Source organism: Triturus cristatus, chromosome 3_1 (genome assembly GCF_964204655.1).
Source record: "Triturus cristatus chromosome 3_1, aTriCri1.1, whole genome shotgun sequence".
NCBI classification, from domain to species: Eukaryota; Metazoa; Chordata; class Amphibia; order Caudata; family Salamandridae; genus Triturus; species Triturus cristatus.
Genome location: NC_140583.1, coordinates 15,108,082 through 15,126,613, shown reverse-complemented (window position 1 = coordinate 15,126,613; position 18,532 = coordinate 15,108,082). Strand labels below are relative to the sequence as shown.

General features: G+C 47.4%; 1 protein-coding gene across 1 annotated transcript in view; it reads right to left on the bottom strand.

Annotated features, from left to right (window-relative positions):
- Positions 1-18,532, bottom strand: part of MYBPC3 (myosin binding protein C3) — a 423,360-nt gene that overhangs the window by 360,878 nt on the left and 43,950 nt on the right. The window contains exon 2 of the mRNA XM_085646556.1: positions 17,875-18,141. Coding sequence (XP_085502682.1) covers positions 17,875-18,141 — 267 coding nt within the window. The remainder of the gene's footprint in view (positions 1-17,874; positions 18,142-18,532) is intronic.

Here is an 18,532-nt window from a genome sequence, read left to right as displayed (position 1 = left end):
CGACACTCGGGGAAGACACACAACAGGGCCCTGTGCTGGGATTGTGAACGAGAGATACACAGAGCCACGTGCCGACACTCAGGGAAGACACACAACAGGGCCCTGTGCTAGGATTGTGAACCAGAGATACACAGAGACACGTGCCGACACTCGGGGAAGACACACAACAGGGCCCTGTGCTGGGATTGTGAACCAGAGATACACAACAGAGCCACGTGCCGACACTCGGGGAAGACACACAACAGGGCCCTGTGCTGGGATTGTGAACCAGCGATACACAGAGCCACGTGCCGACACTCGGGGAAGACACACAACAGAGCCCTGTGCTGGGATTGTGAACCAGAGAAACACAACAGAGCCACGTGCCGACACTCGGGGAAGACACACAACAGGGCCCTGTGCTGGGATTGTGAACCAGAGATACACAGAGCCACGTGCCGACACTCGGGGAAGACACACAACAGAGCCCTGTGCTGGGATTGTGAACCAGAGATACACAACAGAGCCATGTGCCGACACTCGGGGAAGACACACAACAGGGCCCTGTGCTGGGATTGTGAACCAGAGATACACAGATCCACGTGCCGACACTCAGGGAAGACACACAACAGGGCCCTGTGCTGGGATTGTGAACCAGAGATACACAACAGAGCCACGTGCCGACACTCGGGGAAGACACACAACAGGGCCCTGTGCTGGGATTGTGAACCAGAGATACACAGAGCCACATGCCAACACTCGGGGAAGACACAAAACAGGGCCCTGTGCTAGGATTGTGAACCTGAGATACACAGAGCCACGTGCCGACACTCGGGGAAGACACACAACAGGGCCCTGTGCTGGGATTGTGAACCAGAGATACACAACAGAGCCACGTGCCGACACTCGGGGAAGACACACAACAGGGCCCTGTGCTGGGATTGTGAACCAGAGATACACAGAGCCACATGCCAACACTCGGGGAAGACACACAACAGGGCCCTGTGCTGGGATTGTGAACCAGAGATACACAGAGCCACGTGCCGACACTCGGGGAAGACACACAACAGAGCCCTGTGCTGGGATTGTGAACCAGAGATACACAACAGAGCCACGTGCCGACACTCGGGGAAGACACACAACAGGGCCCTGTGCTGGGATTGTGAACCAGAGATACACAGAGCCACGTGCCGACACTCGGGGAAGACACACAACAGGGCCCTGTGCTGGGATTGTGAACCAGAGATACACAGAGCCACGTGCCGACACTCGGGGAAGACACACAACAGGGCCCTGTGCTGGGATTGTGAACCAGAGATACACAGAGCCACGTGCCGACACTCAGGGAAGACACACAACAGGGCCCTGTGCTAGGATTGTGAACCAGAGATACACAGAGCCACGTGCCGACACTCGGGGAAGACACACAACAGGGCCCTGTGCTGGGATTGTGAACCAGAGATACACAACAGAGCCACGTGCCGACACTCGGGGAAGACACACAACAGGGCCCTGTTTTGGGATTGTGAACCAGAGATACACAGAGCCACGTGCCGACACTCGGGGAAGACACACAACAGGGCCCTGTGCTAGGATTATGAACCAGAGATACACAACAGAGCCACGTGTCAGCACGCATAGCTACAAACACAAAGGGGCAGATTTACAAGCCCCTTGCGCCACTTTTGCGTCATTTTTAACATGGGAAAAGTGACGCAAAAGTGGCTCAAGGGGCTTGTCAATCTGCCCCAAAGTGTGCCCTCCCTGCGCCAAGACTCTGTGCTGCAGACAAATAGCAGGGGTCTCTCTGTCCAGGAATGTGAACTAGAGATACACAGCAGAGCCTCGTGCCAACACTCTGAGGAAGACACACAGCAGGGCCCTCCCTGTGCCTGGATTGTGAACCAGAGATACACAACAGAGCCCCGTGCCAAACCCGGGGAAGGCACACAGCAGGGCCCTCTGTGTACCAGGACAGTGAGCTAGAGATATACAACAGTGCCTCGTGCCAACAACCGGGGAAGACACACAGCAGGGCCCTCTGTGTGCCAGGAGAGTGAGCTAGAGATATACAATAGTGCCTCGTGCCAACACCCGGGGAAGACAAACAGCAGGGCCCTCTGTGTGCCAGGACATGGAGCTAGAGATATACAACAGTGCCTCGTGCCAACACCCGGGGAAGACACACAGCAGGGCCCTCTGTGTGCCAGGAGAGTGAGCTAGAGATATACAATAGTGCCTCGTGCCAACACCCGGGGAAGACACACAGCAGGGCCCTCTGTGTGCTGAGGAAATATGAATTTTGTGATCAGTTATGTCCCCTATCGTAGACCCCAACGGCTCCATGTACATGCTATAAGTACATGTATGTTCCCTCCTGCTCCAGTTTTGAAGACGCAAATATATGTGCGTCCACCGTCAACATGTCCTCTTTCAGATCCGCCATGAATGGGTCAGATATTCCATTCCTAAGTATGAAAGGCCACCGACTTTATGTGGTTCACTTTCCACATTTTACAGATTCAGGCGAGTAGGCCCTGAATTCTGTCATCAAGCCTTTTCCTGTCTTCTGCCTCTGAAAGCTCCAGTCTGAGCCTGCATCTGTATCCATGAACTTTGTCCTACTCCCTGCGCGGCTAACGGTGCCTGATCTAGCATATTGCCTGCCAAAAACTGTATTTCACCTTCAAGATTATCTACTTCGCTCCTCATCCGATGCATTCCTGTCTAGCAGTTTAGGTAAACATTCCTCCAGCTACCGTGCAAAGGGGCCAGGCCTCACTGTCCTCGTGCAAGTAATTCATAGCCCCGTTACCATGGAAGATTCCTACCCCCTCGCATCTCATGTAGACACTTAGACGCCCGTACACGCACTAACAGTCAGTATAGAATAGATTCCGTCCGAGAGACCTTTCCTTTTGGATAATACAGTTCTTTAAACATAGGATACTAGATATGATTTGGGATTAGGTTGACATGACCCCCAGACTTCTGTCTCCACATGTAGAGCTAAATGTCAAGCCTCCTTCACCCTCTAGTTGCACGTCAATCACACGTCATGCGGCTGCGCACGCATCTCTGCCAAATATTTCTGCTTACATTGCAGGATTCTTCTGTGGATCCACCCACTTGTGACATCATGTTTAATGACGTATTTTAGTTACACCCATGTATACGCCTCTATTAGTTACGTATGCACAGTTTATCTGTATTATCAGCTGTTACGCCTCTTGCATCTGTTTCACTGTAATGCATTTTCTATAAAACTGCTTATCTGTCAATAATATATGCCCTTCCTTCCTGAACTTTCGTGGTGATGGAATAGAATGCCTACAATTCGAATTGTATTCCTTTGTATAGGAATAAAGCCTTTTAAAACCTCTAATACCACGGATTCTGCCTCTTATTTTTACTGAGGTATTCTCACTAAGACTTTACCGCATAAAAAATAGTACCGGTAACGAAATATTTACCACATAAATTGGCGCCCGAATAGGGACACTTTCTCATCTCACGCGCCGGCGGTGCGTTGCAGGCCCGGTCTCCTGCCACAGCTGAACGGACAAAAACGCGTACCCGCAGGATTTCCTGTATCTCCCTCCGGCCGAGCGGGGGTGACTGAGGCTGCGATCAACACCCAGACGAGGCGGTGAGAAGTGCGAAGTATCCCGACCAGAGCCTAGCTGAGAGAGCAAGATCCGAGGTATACAGAGGCCCACCAGGTTCCGAAGTTCCGAGTCCAGTCGAGTCGAGTCCAGTCCGGTCCAGTTTCAGTTCCGTTCCGAGGCCTTCCGTTCCGAGCTACCCGGTGAGTACCATTACCGGGGAGGCATTTTACGTGCACATAGTCTGTGCCGGTCAAGACGGGTTTGGGTACACAAATCCGGTCTGCACTGTTTCAGCAGTGTATCTGTACTGTTTAGCAGTATATATAGTATGTCTTGCATATAAATAAGTATTACCTAGTGTCAGTATTATGTCAGTAACTAGTTTTCTATTAGTTATCATTGTTCGTTAAAACTGTTAAATGTTAAATGTTTTAATACGTTCTATACATTGTGGTGTGAATGACTGTTCATTATTGTGTTCATTGTATAAAGTGTGTTCTAGTAATAAGGTCTAAAAATGCCGCTCTTTTCGAAACTAAGACAGATCAAAACTAGAAAAGGTGTACTCGAAGAAGCTGTTCCCATCCCACCTAGGGACACTCCAGGATACTTTATGTATCATAAGCATGGCTTAGATGCCGTATTATTTCTTGATTTATGGGTGGACTACACCAAAGAATTACCAGAAAGTCAGAGATGGCCCGCAGCAGGGACCTGGGATGCAGATTGCATCATGAGAGTAGAAGAAGAATTATGGAAAAAGAAAGCCAGACAGTCACAGAAAGATGCCATTGAATTATGGCGTAAAGAATCATATAGACGTACAGAAAAAGCGCTCAGACAGGAAGAGAAAGGTAGAGAGAATTCAAATAAAACTCGAGAAAATCTATTACTTGAGGAAGGTACCCGAGTAAAATCAGAACAAATAGATAGACAAAGAAACACTCTTATGAATGGTATGTATCCTCTTCTGGCCGAAGGGTTACCAAAAGATTTAACTCCTCCATTACTCCCGATAAAAGCACATCCCAAAACACATCCCAAAACAGCAAAGGACGTTTTCCTTTCCTCTTATTTAGATGACGTAGCTCCCGAGTATGCTAATGCCATACCGCACATACCGCTTGCCGATGGTGTTCTACACCAAGAGCATCCGTCTGTATCCCCGCAACTACAAACTCCTACACAAGTTCCCACAGGTCCGTCCGTTTCTACAGTTTTTCCCGCATCTACAATCTCTATCCTACGTCCAACGAATCCTTTCGTGCCTAGCGCCTCAGATGGTGCTACAGGAGGTACGACAGACATGTTTGCCACCCCGCCGCGAAATAAACAGACCCTTAGAGATTTAGCACTGCAACGTACACCCCAATTAGCGACATCCGACATGTTTAAAGAACAGCTTGTGGATTGTAGATACGACCCAGTACCAGGTAGACAGGATAAATTGCTCATATCATCGCTACGTATAAGACGAGCTACATTATATTTAATGACGATACCAGGAATGGGTGAACACCTAGACGAAATATATCGCTTTGTCCAAACAGGGCAAGGTCCAGAAAGTATTAACGAAGCTATGGAATATCAGAAAGTGGATGTCCAAAGACAACTACTACGTTTTTTCATAAATTGTGTAATTAGGAATCAAGACAGGCCCGGGCAGATCACGATACCATGCAAAGACTTGTCAAATGGGGTCAGAACATATCAGAAGAGAAACACGATAGACAGGCGTGTATAATCGCCATGTGTCGAAAAATCCGCAAGGAAGTAGAACGTATACATAAAGAAAGACGAGAAACAGACAGAGTAGAATCAGAAGAGGAGGAGGGGCAAGAATCAGAACAAGTAGAAACAATAGCTTATGTAGGTAGAGGAAGACCCCATAATAATACTAGAGGCTTTAATGATCAGATACGTCCACTACGTCCAGAATATAATAGACATTTTCCAAATCCTATGTTAAATACAAAATCCCCCGAACACCTATTCCAAGCCGTTGATAAATTACTCCGAGATCGAAGGGGGTACCATGTGCTCGATTCCATGGACGAACAAGAATTAGCTAGGTCAGCAGTACAATGGGCTGAAAGTCCCAGCGACTACAATGATGATGTACTTGCACACACGTTTCTGAATCTTGACCCATATGAACAGCGTTTAGCTAGTATATACATGATTCAACACCTCCTTATATTATATAAAAGTCAACACTCCGATCCAGGACCCTTACCTAACACATTGACAGAACTACTCACGAATATATGGAGAGGGTCAGGTACTGATTTGATTAAAGAGATTCTAGAATTCCGAAACCAATATTTAAATTTCGTATGCCCAGAACACGTTCCAGTTCCCATCATGGGAAGAAAAATGTATCATATAGATAGACAGAACCCATTACGCGAAGTACACCCAATAAGAGGTGACGGTAATAACTTTACACGCGTGTTTGTGTACACGCCTATAACTAAACTGGAATTATTAGAAATGAAGAAAGTAGTACCCAGCCATGACAAGGATCCAGCAGGTTTCCACCGTGAGATAAAGGACATGTTACTCATGGGAGAGTATACCTACCCCGACATTATGAAAATATTAAAAGTCCTATTACCCGCCGGTGTTTATGAGAAACTCAAAGAAAAGGAATGGGAGGTGGGAGACCAAAAGATAGATTGGACAGCATTAGAAAACGAAGAAAGGGCCCGAGCTGCAGGAGCAGGACTTGGGGAAAAGACTACAGCACTAGCAGGGCTACTAGTACAGGTACTGCCACGTTTATTAACTACGAAAAAGGAAGACTGGGGTGCAATATCAGCCTGTAAACAAAAGCCAGATGAAGACACTAGTGATTTCTATTCGCGATTTGAAAAATGTTTTGGTATAAATAGTGGCATAAAAGCCAGTAGTGAGTCATATCCACATCTGTTTGTGACAAAATTAGTTGAAAATTCTCTGCTACAAGTTAAGAATAGAGTATTGAAATTCGAAAGTACCTGGCAAGGTAATACCCCATCACAGATGTTACAGATGTTACAATATCACCACAACAGAATAAAGGAAGAACAAGAACACGAACAAAGACGTATGAAAGATACAAAAATGAAAATGCTTGTTGCTCAGTCAGTCCCAGCTAATGGTCATCAAAAGGGTGATCCCGCAGGTCCTACAAAAGGGACATGCAACTATTGTAAACAACCAGGTCATTATATACACGATTGTCCAGTCCTGAAACATAATATTGCTACAGGTAGAACCCAGGAGAGACCACGTCCACCTAGACAGGATCAGAATCAACAACAAATCCCCCAGCATGCACAACCTAGGTTAGCTCCGCAACAACTAGCTCCGCAACAAGGAACTCCACAACAGACCGTAGCACCACCACAAGCGCAGCCTATTGCTGCAACACAAGCAACAACACAACAGATGTATCAGTATGCACAAGCAGATTATCCCGATTATCAGCGATATACATGACATAGTCTAGAGAGGGAAGTTGGCTTACCCCTTATTGAGGTTCCTGTAGACCAAGAGGGACCTTATGTACATAGTGAACTATTAGGGGAAGACAGAAAGTTTTTACTTGATACAGGGGCAAGCAGAACAACTATAAGACGCAGTGAAGTTCCAGGGGCACCCCTCTCAGGCTCACAGAATATTTCCCTTGGATTCTCAGGAAAACCTATAATAAATGACGTGACACAACCTCTTCCACTTACGATTGGTCCATTGACAAGTACTACAGATTTATTGCTTACTAAATCATGTCCAGAAAACTTGTTAGGTATAAAAACATTGAAAGCTCTAGGAGCTATAATATGTTGTTCTCCGGAAGGAGTACGACTATTTCTACGTGACTTTAAAGGTCACTACGTGTCCAAAGACATGGATCGCCGACTGCAGAACTTACCTACACATTTATGGGCACAAGGCCCCACTGATGTTGGTTGCATGAATATTACACCATATCGTGTCACACTAAAAACAGGAGTAATACTACCACGAATGCGACAATACAAGTTACCACCCGATGCTGTTGTGGCTTTGCTGCAAATCATTGACGAGCTCATTGCACAAGGAGTGGTTGTCGAAACTGACTCCAATGTATGTAATTCCCCGATAATTCCGATTCTTAAAAGAACGGATCCAAAAGCACCACCAGTATATCGATTAGTTATTGATCTGCGCGAATTAAATAAATGTATTGTACCACAATACCCCGTGGTCCCAGATATCTCTTCATTACTAACAGCTATTGACTCAGAAGCAACGTTCTTCACTGTAATCGATCTCAAGAATGCTTTCTTTAGCGTCCCAATAGATCCGGAAAGTCAATACTTGTTCGGGTTCAGTTTAAATGGACGAAGTTTTAAATTCACACGCGCACCTCAAGGATTTACAGAAAGCCCCAGCATCTATAGCCAAGCACTGAAACGAGAACTTGACAGTATCCACATGCCAGTTAACACTGCCTTGCTTCAATATGTCGATGATCTGCTGATCACCGCCCGAAGCGAACATGAATGTGAAAAAGCGTCACTGATGGTTTTAAAATTTCTGGCTGACAAGGGGCACAAGGTGTCCCCTTCTAAGCTGCAATTCTGTGTCCAGCGAGTTGTTTACCTTGGACACTCGCTGTCCAAGGAGGGAAGGCAGCTTACACCCGACCGTATCCAGTTAATCGCTAACATGCCACCACCCAAGACACAAAAAGAGGTACGGGCTTTTATAGGCCTCACTTCATACTGTAGGCAGTGGATCCCTCAATATGCATTTCTAGCAAAACCACTCATCCAGTTGACAACACAGGAGGCAGCCACATCGACTGTCCTCCCTTGGACTCCAGAACATACACACGCCTTTGAAAGCTTAAAGAAAGCTTTATGCCAAGCACCTGTTTTAGCAACACCATGTTACAGTAAACAGTTTACACTCTTTGTTACAGAACGCGAAGGTACTGCCTTATCAGTACTCACTCAGGAACAAGCAGGATCACACAAACCATGTGCTTATTTCTCTAGTACATTAGATCCAGTAGCTCAGGCTCTTCCTGCGTGCCTGAAATCGGTGGCAGCAACAGCTTTAGCAATCAGACAAAGCGATGCCATAGTGTTAGGACATCAATTGACAGTACAAGTACCACATGCAGTAGAGGTTCTCTTGAACCGCACACAAACACAACACTTGACTATAGCGAGACTCACTGGTTACGAACTGACATTATTTCAGCCACACATAGAAATCAGACGTTGCAATACGTTAAATCCTGCCACACTGTTACCAGTGGGCGGAACAGATCCATTGGCACATGATTGTGTCGAAGTCATTACTATCGAGACGAAACCCAGACAAGACTTGACAGATATCCCTTTGTCAGATCCAGACTTGACATTGTATGTAGATGGGTCATGTATGAGAACAAGTACAGGAGAGTTAGTGGCCGCTTACGCAGTCACAACAGACACTGAAGTCATTGAAACAACTTGTATTAACACTTTGTCAGCTCAAGCAGCAGAGCTTATCGCTCTGACACAAGCCTGTATTCAAGCCAAAAATAAGAAAGTCAACATATACACAGATTCACGTTATGCATTCGGAGTCGTCCATGACTTCGGCGTACTATGGCGAGAGAGAGGTTATTTAACTTCTCACGGTGCCCACATCCAACACGGACCCCTCATTCAAGCCCTATTAGACGCGATTCATCTACCTACTGCAATATCGATTATGAAATGCAAAGCCCATACAAAAGTTACCGATATCATTTCTCAGGGTAATGACCTAGCTGACAGAACAGCTAAACAGACTGCTCAGAATCAGACTCTCACAACTGACATGACAAAGACAATAGTTCCGACACTAACACATTGCATGACAGTTAAGGATCCCGCCCTTGATGTAATTGACATACAGACACATGCTACACCAGAAGAAATAAAGAAATGGACTGAATTAGGAGGGATCCAAACGGATCAAGGATGGATGACGAAGGAAAAATCTATATGGTTTCTTCCCGACTCTATGGTTCAAGTCATCATTAACACAATACATAGTCCAGCGCACCTAGGAGAGAAAGCTATGCTAGACAGCATTCAACACATTTGGTTCAACAAACACTTGCGAGCAGCGGCTAAACAAAAAGTTCGTACCTGTATGATATGTTGTCAGTTTAATCCAGGTAAAAGCATCCCCGTAGAGCAGGGTGGATTTCAACCTCCCGATCATGCTTTTGAAGTCCTCCAGATGGATTATATCCAGATGGAACGATGTCGAGGATTCAAATATGTTCTCGTAGTTGTCTGTGCTCTTTCCCGTTGGACAGAAGCATACCCGGTTTCAGATTACACTGCTCCGACTACTGCCAAACAGTTAGTTCGAGAATTCTTCCCACGGTACGGTTTACCACGTGTTGTCTACTCAGATAACGGCCAGCCGTTCTCATCCGAACTAATGAAACACGTTTCCCTTTTGTTAGGCTACCAATGGAAATTCCACTGTGTCCGGCATCCCGAGGCCGCAGGTCTCGTGGAACGCCATAATCAAACTCTGAAAATTAGATTGTCCAAAATATGTAGGGAAAAAGGTGTCGACTGGATAGTAGCCTTACCAGTTGCGCTCTTTTACATGAGAATGGTAGCACATTCTCGAACAGGGCTATCCCCGTATGAGGTGATCTTCGGTAGACCACCAAATATGTGGGGGACGCCTATACCTCGCAAAATAACTGATGTTGACTGTAATATGCTGACAGATTACCTGGCTTCCTTGATGTCTGCACTACAATCTTGTCGTTCACAGGTAACCGCAGCTTTTCCCGATAATACTGAGGTGAAGCCCCATGACGTGGTTCCTGGTGACCTGGTTTTGGTCAGGAATTTCGACCGGAAGACCCAACTGGATCCTAGGTGGAAGTCGCCTAAGTTGGTTCTACTCACTACAAGGACAGCCGTGAAGATTGAGGGTCGCAAAGGGTGGTTGCACTCGAGTCATATCAAGAAATTTTATGGACTACCATCCAGTGTCAATATTCAACCTTGTATTCCCTCACAGACAGACTCAAAGCTCCCCTTGGTTGAGAAATCAAAACCAGAACTTTATAAACTAAAATTGAGGTCTAGCAAGTCAGACAATTTGATTGTTTAAGTCCTCTCCAAGGTGAATCGGTTGAATTTGTCTCTGACATGTATCCTCTAGACCGGAATAGAGAAAGAAATCAGCGAATGCAGCTTAAAAAGCATGCGTATTGTAAATCACTTCGTAGTCACTGCACAGTAACACTATTAATTTTGTTTTTTCTAAGTCTTTTGATCATCATTGTCAGCATCCTATTGCACATGTATTACCCTATTCCTAAGCATGCTTATAATATAACTGCAGAACATTCTTTTAGCGAATTACCTCCGCATGAGTTGTCATATAGATTTGCGCTGCGCAACAACACATTCATTAGTATGTTACATCATTCCCATCAGACCAGCAATGCTACCAATTGTTGGATATGTGGCCGACTCCCTCCCTATCAAAACTATAAGGGAGTTTTGCCCCTCTTTCCATATCCGTTCACACACAATGGCTCCTGTGGAGCATGGTTTAGTTTGATTAATTCCTTAGATTCAAATCCCGCAGTTTACCAAGACAACTGGGTGTGGGGAAACCTGAACCTAGTTTTGCTTAAAGTCTGCTACCCTAACAAGGAGGGACTTCCCAAAAGAACAGGAACTGATCTAGAAAATGAAGTATATGGATTAGGTAATTTTACACTTAACCTCATGATCCTGAACGTTGAATCTGAAGCTACACCAATCTTGCCCGCCATGTCAGTATTCCCAGTAAAAGGGGAATTATGTATAAGAAAGAATGGTTCCATACACATGGGCCATAGTAAATGCACCACTGTAATAAAATTCAGTGATCAAGGCAAGTCTACATTTAGAGCTTCCCGTCATTCCTACTTCATATGTGGCCAGACCGCATATATATGTCTACCTCTAGATTGGGATGGTACTTGTTACATAGCATTCCTTCTGCCACCTGTTTTCCTAGCTCCTCCTGATTATCATAGAAATACCCATTTAGTACACAATAGACAACAGAGAGATCTCCCAATTGTCGATTACACTGAAACAGCATGGGAAAAATACACAGATTTCAATAAAGGATTCTTTCCCTATATAGGTACAGTCACTAATAGTACGCTGATACGTAGATTAACCAGAACCCTTGAAGCAGTAGTGAACGAGACTATTTCCGCCCTAGGCAATTTAACAGAAGAGCAGTCTGCTATGCGGATTGTAGTGCTTCAAAATCGTCTTGTCCTTGACGTCATCCTGGCCGATAGGGGCGGAGCTTGTAGGGTCATCGGATCAAGTTGCTGCATTTTCATACCAGAAAATTCGCCGTCAGTATATAAAGCCATAACCCGCCTTCATAAGATTATAAGCCAGATACACCAGAGTCCAGGCACCTGGACTTGGTCCGGTTGGTTCTGGGGCGTGTTGTCAGCCTGGGGATGGAGAATCCTATCCTTCCTAGGTATTGGCTTTCTCATACTATTCAGTTGCTGTTTATGTCTACAATGTGGGCCAGCGATTTGTGGTCTGTGTGCCACATCGTGTATCCCACATCCAAGTTTTCGTTCAAGATCCCGGAAGAAGAAAGAAGAACAAATGATGCTATATGAACAGATCGATGGATTGATGAAGATCGATATCTCCTGAGGGTCCGTAGGGGACAAGGAGGGAATGAGGAAATATGAATTTTGTGATCAGTTATGTCCCCTATCGTAGACCCCAACGGCTCCATGTACATGCTATAAGTACATGTATGTTCCCTCCTGCTCCAGTTTTGAAGACGCAAATATATGTGCGTCCACCGTCAACATGTCCTCTTTCAGATCCGCCATGAATGGGTCAGATATTCCATTCCTAAGTATGAAAGGCCACCGACTTTATGTGGTTCACTTTCCACATTTTACAGATTCAGGCGAGTAGGCCCTGAATTCTGTCATCAAGCCTTTTCCTGTCTTCTGCCTCTGAAAGCTCCAGTCTGAGCCTGCATCTGTATCCATGAACTTTGTCCTACTCCCTGCGCGGCTAACGGTGCCTGATCTAGCATATTGCCTGCCAAAAACTGTATTTCACCTTCAAGATTATCTACTTCGCTCCTAATCCGATGCATTCCTGTCTAGCAGTTTAGGTAAACATTCCTCCAGCTACCGTGCAAAGGGGCCAGGCCTCACTGTCCTCGTGCAAGTAATTCATAGCCCCGTTACCATGGAAGATTCCTACCCCCTCGCATCTCATGTAGACACTTAGACGCCCGTACACGCACTAACAGTCAGTATAGAATAGATTCCGTCCGAGAGACCTTTCCTTTTGGATAATACAGTTCTTTAAACATAGGATACTAGATATGATTTGGGATTAGGTTGACATGACCCCCAGACTTCTGTCTCCACATGTAGAGCTAAATGTCAAGCCTCCTTCACCCTCTAGTTGCACGTCAATCACACGTCATGCGGCTGCGCACGCATCTCTGCCAAATATTTCTGCTTACATTGCAGGATTCTTCTGTGGATCCACCCACTTGTGACATCATGTTTAATGACGTATTTTAGTTACACCCATGTATACGCCTCTATTAGTTACGTATGCACAGTTTATCTGTATTATCAGCTGTTACGCCTCTTGCATCTGTTTCACTGTAATGCATTTTCTATAAAACTGCTTATCTGTCAATAATATATGCCCTTCCTTCCTGAACTTTCGTGGTGATGGAATAGAATGCCTACAATTCGAATTGTATTCCTTTGTATAGGAATAAAGCCTTTTAAAACCTCTAATACCACGGATTCTGCCTCTTATTTTTACTGAGTTATTCTCACTAAGACTTTACCGCATAAAAAATAGTACCGGTAACGAAATATTTACCACAGTGCCAGGAGAGTGAGCTAGAGATATACAATAGTGCCTCGTGCCAACACCCGGGGAAGACAAACAGCAGGGCCCTCTGTGTGCCAGGACATGGAGCTAGAGATATACAACAGTGCCTCGTGCCAACACCCGGGGAAGACACACAGCAGGGCCCTCTGTGTGCCAGGAGAGTGAGCTAGAGATATACAATAGTGCCTCGTGCCAACACCCGGGGAAGACACACAGCAGGGCCCTCTGTGTGCCAGGACAGTGAGCTAGAGATATACAATTGTCCCTCGTGCCAACACCTGGGTAAGACACACAGCAGGGTCCTCTGTGTGCCAGGACAGTGAGCTAGAGATATACAACAGTGCCTCGTGCCAACACCCGGGGAAGACACACAGCAGGGCCCTCTGTGTGCCAGGACAGTGAGCTAGAGATATACAACAGTGCCTCGTGCCAACACCCGGGGAAGACACACAGCAGGGCCCTCTGTGTGCCAGGACAGTGAGCTAGAGATATACAACATAGAGATATACAACAGTGCCTTGTGCCAACATTCGGGGAAGACACACAGCAGGGTACTGTACCGACACTTTGGGGCACAGACGCACCACAGAGTACTGTAATAACACCCTGGGATTCAGGCACACAGCAGGGTACAGTAATAATACCCTGGAATTCAGACACACAGAAGGGTACTGTACCGACACTTTGGGGCATAGACACACCACAGAGTACAGTAATAACACCCTGGGATTCAGACACAACAGAGTACAGTAATAACACCCTGAGGTACAGAGACACAGCAGAGTACATGAATAATACCCTGGGGTACAGACACACAGCAGGGTACTGTACCGACACTTTGGGGCACAGACACACCACAGAGTACAGTAATAACACCCTGGGGTACAGAGACACAGCAGGGTACAGTAATAACACCCTGGGATTCAGACACAACAAAGTACAGTAATAACACGCTGGGGTAGAGACACACAACAGAGTACAGTAATAATACCCTGGGGTACAGACACACAGCAGGGTACAGTAATAACACCCTGGGATTCAGACACACAGCAGGGTACAGTAATAACACCCTGGAATTCAGACACACAGCAGGGTACAGTAATAACACCCTGGAATTCAGACACACAGCAGGGTACTGTACCGACACTTTGGGGCACAGACACACCACAGAGTACAGTAATAACACCCTTGGATTCAGGCACACAGCAGGGTACAGTAATAACACCCTGGGATTCAGACACACAGCAGGGTACAGTAATAACATCCTGGGATTCAGACACACAGCAGGGTACAGTAATAACACCCTGGAATTCAGACACACAGCAGGGTACTGTACCGACACTTTGGGGCACAGACACACCACAGAGTACAGTAATAACACCCTGGGATTCAGACACACAGCAGGGTACAGTAATAACACCCTGGGGTACAGACACACAGCAGGGTACAGTAATAACACCCTGGGGTTCAGACACACAGCAGGGTACAGTAATAACACCCTGGGGTACAGACACACAGCAGGGTACAGTAATAACACCCTGGGGTACAGACACACAGCAGGGTACAGTAATAACACCCTGGGGTACAGACAGACAGCAGGGTACAGTAATAACACCCTGGGGTACAGACACACAGCAGGGTACAGTTATAACACCCTGGGGTACAGACAGACAGCAGGGTACAGTAATAACACCCTGGGGTACAGACACACAGCAGGGTACAGTTATAACACCCTGGGGTACAGACACACAGCAGGGTACTCCACCGGCACTGAGTGGCACAGACACGCACAAGAGGGCGTGGTCGAAAGGACACAGACAGACAGCGCACTGCTGGGCAGGCACGTATTGTGTGCCAATACGTCTTACTACACAAAACAAAGGGGTGTGGGGTGCTCCCTGGAACCCCCGGGTCTGGGAAGGTAATCCAGAAAAAGGGAAGTTGTGCTCAAGGGAACAATTAGAAAACGATTGATGGTGGATTGTAAGGTTTGTTAGGAAAACCCCAAGGATTTAATCTTAATGTTTGGAATCCACTCTGGGGCCGGGCAGGGGTGCGGGTGGCACCTGCTCTATTCACATCTACATCAGGGGCATAGGGAGGACCCCAAGATGTCTCAGGGTGTGCCCTGGCTGAGGAATGGTCCATTCCCGATCCTGTCAAGAAACTGAAGTGACCACGCACCGCCTGCTGGGGGCGCCACACTCCTCTGTAAACCCAGGAAGTTCATACCCAATGTGCAGAAAAATGTTCACAGTAATAAAACGAAGCGCAAACTGAAAGCAAGCTTTAGGATTTAGGGCAAGCAAGCAGACCAGGCCACAGCCCTTAAGCAGGGGCATCCGGATCACACCCGAGGAACCAAGCCCAGAATGGTTCTCGCCCAACACTCTGGGCAGTATGGATTGCTGTCCCAGTAGGGATAGGGAGTTTGGCCACTGCTGGGGGGTTGTTGCGTTCTGAGCTTGAAGCCCCCCCCCCCCCCACACACACACACACCAACACTACCTCTATGAGGAGCTGGTGCAGAGTCAAGTGCTGAAGGGGTTCTTGGCACAGTTTCAGACCACAGTAGGATGGGCCCCAGGACAATAGAGGTAAATGACCCCTCCCCCAGTGCTTAATTTGAGCCGGTGGTTTCCGGCACTTAATATTCAATCCCAGCGTTTATGATAGTCTGCCACATGGTGGCACTGTTTGCCTAGTTTAGAGACGAGCACAAGAACAGTTGTTTGTCAATTCAATGTATCTTATAAAGCGCTGATAGAACTCTCCCAAGACATTCCTGCAGCTTTGGGGGGCCTGGAAGAGCCTACATCGCCACCCTTGGGGGAGTGGATGCCGAGGAGGTGTGTTGGCACAATCATGGGCAGCGCTGGCAGCAGCAATGAGTGATGAAAGCTGCAGCGCCTCCTAACAAGGGCCTGGCACTCTGCCCCCGGCTGGGACCCAGTAGCCCCAGTTTGCCCGTATCCACCGGACAGGGTCTGACAACGATGCAGCACCAAGTTCCTCATTTTGGGGTATCCCCCCCCGCCCCAGTGAAGCTCCCTCGCACTTGAGGACGGAGGGCTGCGATCCTCCACCTGGAGCAGTGTGAAGAAGACGCCCACCTCCCAGGGAACGGACTCCTCTGTTTTGGGCAATCCCACCTGCCCATAAAAGAGCAAATGACAGACTTACATATTCAAGGGGTTTAGAGACTCTTCTCTAATCGCTTACCACACTGGGAGATATTGGAAATGTACTCCTCCCAAGGGAAGAAGTTAAACTTTTTCCGGGTTGTAGAAGAAAGGGGTTGTAAGGAAAGTGAAATTGCAAACACCCAGCAGATTCTTAAATGAGCAGAAACAAGCATGTCTGCTGATGTGGAAAGGCAGTCCCAAAGGAGAACAGTTTCCAGGCCTACTTCTGTAAATACTTGTGAAGTCACAAGAGTTGTAAATCTGCAATAGTGCAAGGACATATACATGGCAGCCAAAGGGTTTGTGCTGTGGGGGTTGGGCCTAAGTGGTTCCATGACCTTTAGCACCAGCTTGACCTTCGAGCTGCAAGGTGACACTCACCTGGCTCCGCGACCTTGAGCGCGATCTTGACCTTCTCGATACAAGTTGAACTCACCTGGCTCCGCGACCTTGAGCTCGATCTTGACCTTCTCGATACAAGGTCACACTCACCTGGCTCAGTGACCTTGAGCTCGGTCTTGACCTTCGCGACGCAAGTTGCCACTCACCTGGCTCCGCGACCTTGAGCGCGATCTTGACCTTCTCGGTACGAGTTGAACTCACCTGGCTCCGCGACCTTGAGCTCGATCTTGACCGTCTCGATACAAGGTCACACTCACCTGGCTCCGCGACCTTGAGCGCGATCTTGACCTTCTCGATACAAGGTCACACTCACCTGGCTCCGCGACCTTGAGCTCGATCTTGACCTTCTTGACACAAGGTCACACTCACCTGGCTCCGCGACCTTGAGCTTGACCTTCTCGATACAAGTTGAACTCACCTGGCTCCGCGACCTTGAGCTCGATCTTGACCTTCTCGATACAAGTTGAACTCACCTGGCTCCGCGACCTTGAGCTCGATCTTGACCTTCTCGATACAAGGTCACACTCACCTGGCTCAGTGACCTTGAGCTCGGTCTTGACCTTCGCGACGCAAGTTGCCACTCACCTGGCTCCGCGACCTTGAGCTTGATCTTGACCTTCTCGATACAAGTTGACACTCACCTGGCTCCGCGACCTTGAGCTCGATCTTGACCTCATTGATACAAGGTCACATTCACCTGGCTCCGTGACCTTGAGCTCGATCTTGACCTTCTCGATACAAGTTGACACTCACCTGGCTCAGTGACCTTGAGCTCCATCTTGACCTTGGAGCTCCCAGCGATGGCCGAGTACACCACGTCGTCTTCCTTCACCACGCTGCTGATGGTCAGAGAGTGCTTGGTGCCCTCAGACTGAATGAGGTACTTGTCGCCCGATGCCAGGTCCTTGCCATCCTTCTGCCACTTCACTTTCACACCAGCCTTCTCTGTCTCAGCCTCGAAAACCGCTGAGCCACCCACCGCCACCTCCACCGACTTGGGCTTCTTACTGAAGGCTGAAGCTGCAGAGGTGGGTGAGGAGGAGAGAGTGGAGGAAGGGAAGAGAGGAAGAGGGGAGGAAGGTAAGGGAGAAGGGAGAGTGAAGGAGGGAAGAGAGAGAGAGAGGAGGAAGAGTAGCAAGAGAGTGGAGGAAGGGAAGTGAGTAAGAGGGAAGGGAGGAAGAGAGAAAGTGGAGGAAGGAAAGGGAAAAGATAGGGGTAAGAACACAAAATAAAATAAAAAGGAGAGGGAATAAATAGCAAGGAAAGAGAGGTGCAAAGAGGGAGCAAGGGAGAGGAGAGGGTGAGAAGAGAGGGAGAGAGAGAGAGCAAGAGAGAGAGAGAGTGGAGGAAGGGAAGAGAGGGAGAGAGAGAGAGTGGAGGAAGGGAAGCGAGAGAGTGGAGGAAGGGAAGA